The following is a 1,533-nucleotide window of genomic DNA, read 5'->3' as shown; positions in this document are numbered from 1 at the left end:
AGAGATCTTTCAAGATGTCTGGATTATTCAGCAAAAACTAACCAAGAACAGAACAAATACCAGAACTATTTACCTGACGGTTTCAAACACTTTAGCTAGGAAGATATATCTTTATATTTGTAAACAGTGGGATAAAATTGAGCTTGAGATTTAAGAGTAGCCCAACAGCCATTTGGTACCTACATGAAATGAATTGGTGGCCTCAGTTCAGTTATCCTGGAGGTCTTATCTACTCGAGTGTAGAGTACTGAAGGTAACATGTGTGATAAAGAAAATAGACTTTGTGGATTCTATTCTGGATTTCAGACATGTGAACAGGTATTTCCTGTAAGTCTTGTAATATCAGTTAGTGTGAAGTAGCTGATTTTACAATATACTTAAATTGTACAAAATTTTTCAAATCTGAGCTTTAATATGAGAGATATACTCAGATACAGCACATATAATGAAGTTATAGAATAATACTTTGGACTTTATATTTAAAGATTACAATCACACTATAAATTCAGTAAAGTTTCAATATACTATGAAGTTGTATCAGCTGGATTCCTAGGGAGTTTCTCTTCAAATTTCACATAATTAAGAAAAAGTAATCGAGAAGTCATCTAAGATTACACAATTACAAAAACAGTGCAATCAGCTCTTTAACTGACTATTAAGCCAACCATTGCAAACACCAGTTGTACTGAAACCTGTATTTAGCACTTTCGGAACAGTGACACTGCTTTGTCTTCCTATCACCACCCCCATCACCCCAAGACTAGGGAATTGTAACAGAAAGGATACAATGGCAATGAAATACCGCTATCCTACTAAACATTTTAATACATTACATATAACGTGTCTACCATGGCTCTTAAAACCATTTATTTTCCAAAGTGGATAACTCATGGCCTACTGTGATACTAATCTATTGAAACACAACTTAATGTAATATGAATTGTAACTAGCACACAGCAAGTAAGAGATAATGCTTATGTCTTTACAAAGATAAGGTTTTCTTACCACATATTTTACAGCACTTATGAACTGGTTATGAAAGAGCAGATGTTGCGTTTCATCCTCTGGATTTGACGCAGTGTAAAGCATTCCACAAATATTACAGGAAATAGCACCAAATCTCTTCTGTCCTGCATCCTATTTAAAAAAAAAAAGAAGAAAAAAGAAAAAAAGAAGAAACGTATTTGTCAATTGCAAGCACAGTAAATACAGTTCAACAGAACTTTCATCTAATCAGATATGCCTTTTATAACTTATCTTCTGGAAACTCAACACAGAGGCTAAAATGGAGTGAAACAGGAGAAAACAAGTACAGAATTTAGAATTCTATCTTTCAAAAACCCACACAGCCTCAAAAGGCACAGGCATCAATCACAGAGCAAACTCTACCCAACATTAAAATTAGCTCCCCTCCCATTGGTTTTGAACAAGTGACTTCTCTTTTATTTTATGAAATAGAAAGAACAGAGAAATATTTCTTCATTACCCTATTTGCAGTAAATATAATCATCTTCCACAAAGAAAATTCCCACA

General features: G+C 33.7%; 1 protein-coding gene across 1 annotated transcript in view; it reads right to left on the bottom strand.

The window, feature by feature from the left end:
* The window catches only part of ESCO1 (establishment of sister chromatid cohesion N-acetyltransferase 1), a 33,236-nt gene that overhangs the window by 13,456 nt on the left and 18,247 nt on the right, over nt 1-1,533 (bottom strand). The window contains exon 8 of the mRNA XM_009331449.1: nt 1,006-1,137. Within this exon, the coding sequence (XP_009329724.1) occupies nt 1,006-1,137 (132 nt within the window). The remainder of the gene's footprint in view (nt 1-1,005; nt 1,138-1,533) is intronic.

Source organism: Pygoscelis adeliae, unplaced genomic scaffold (genome assembly GCF_000699105.1).
Source record: "Pygoscelis adeliae isolate BGI_AS28 unplaced genomic scaffold, ASM69910v1 Scaffold108, whole genome shotgun sequence".
Taxonomy (NCBI): Eukaryota; Metazoa; Chordata; class Aves; order Sphenisciformes; family Spheniscidae; genus Pygoscelis; species Pygoscelis adeliae.
This window is presented reverse-complemented; position numbering and strand designations above follow the sequence as displayed.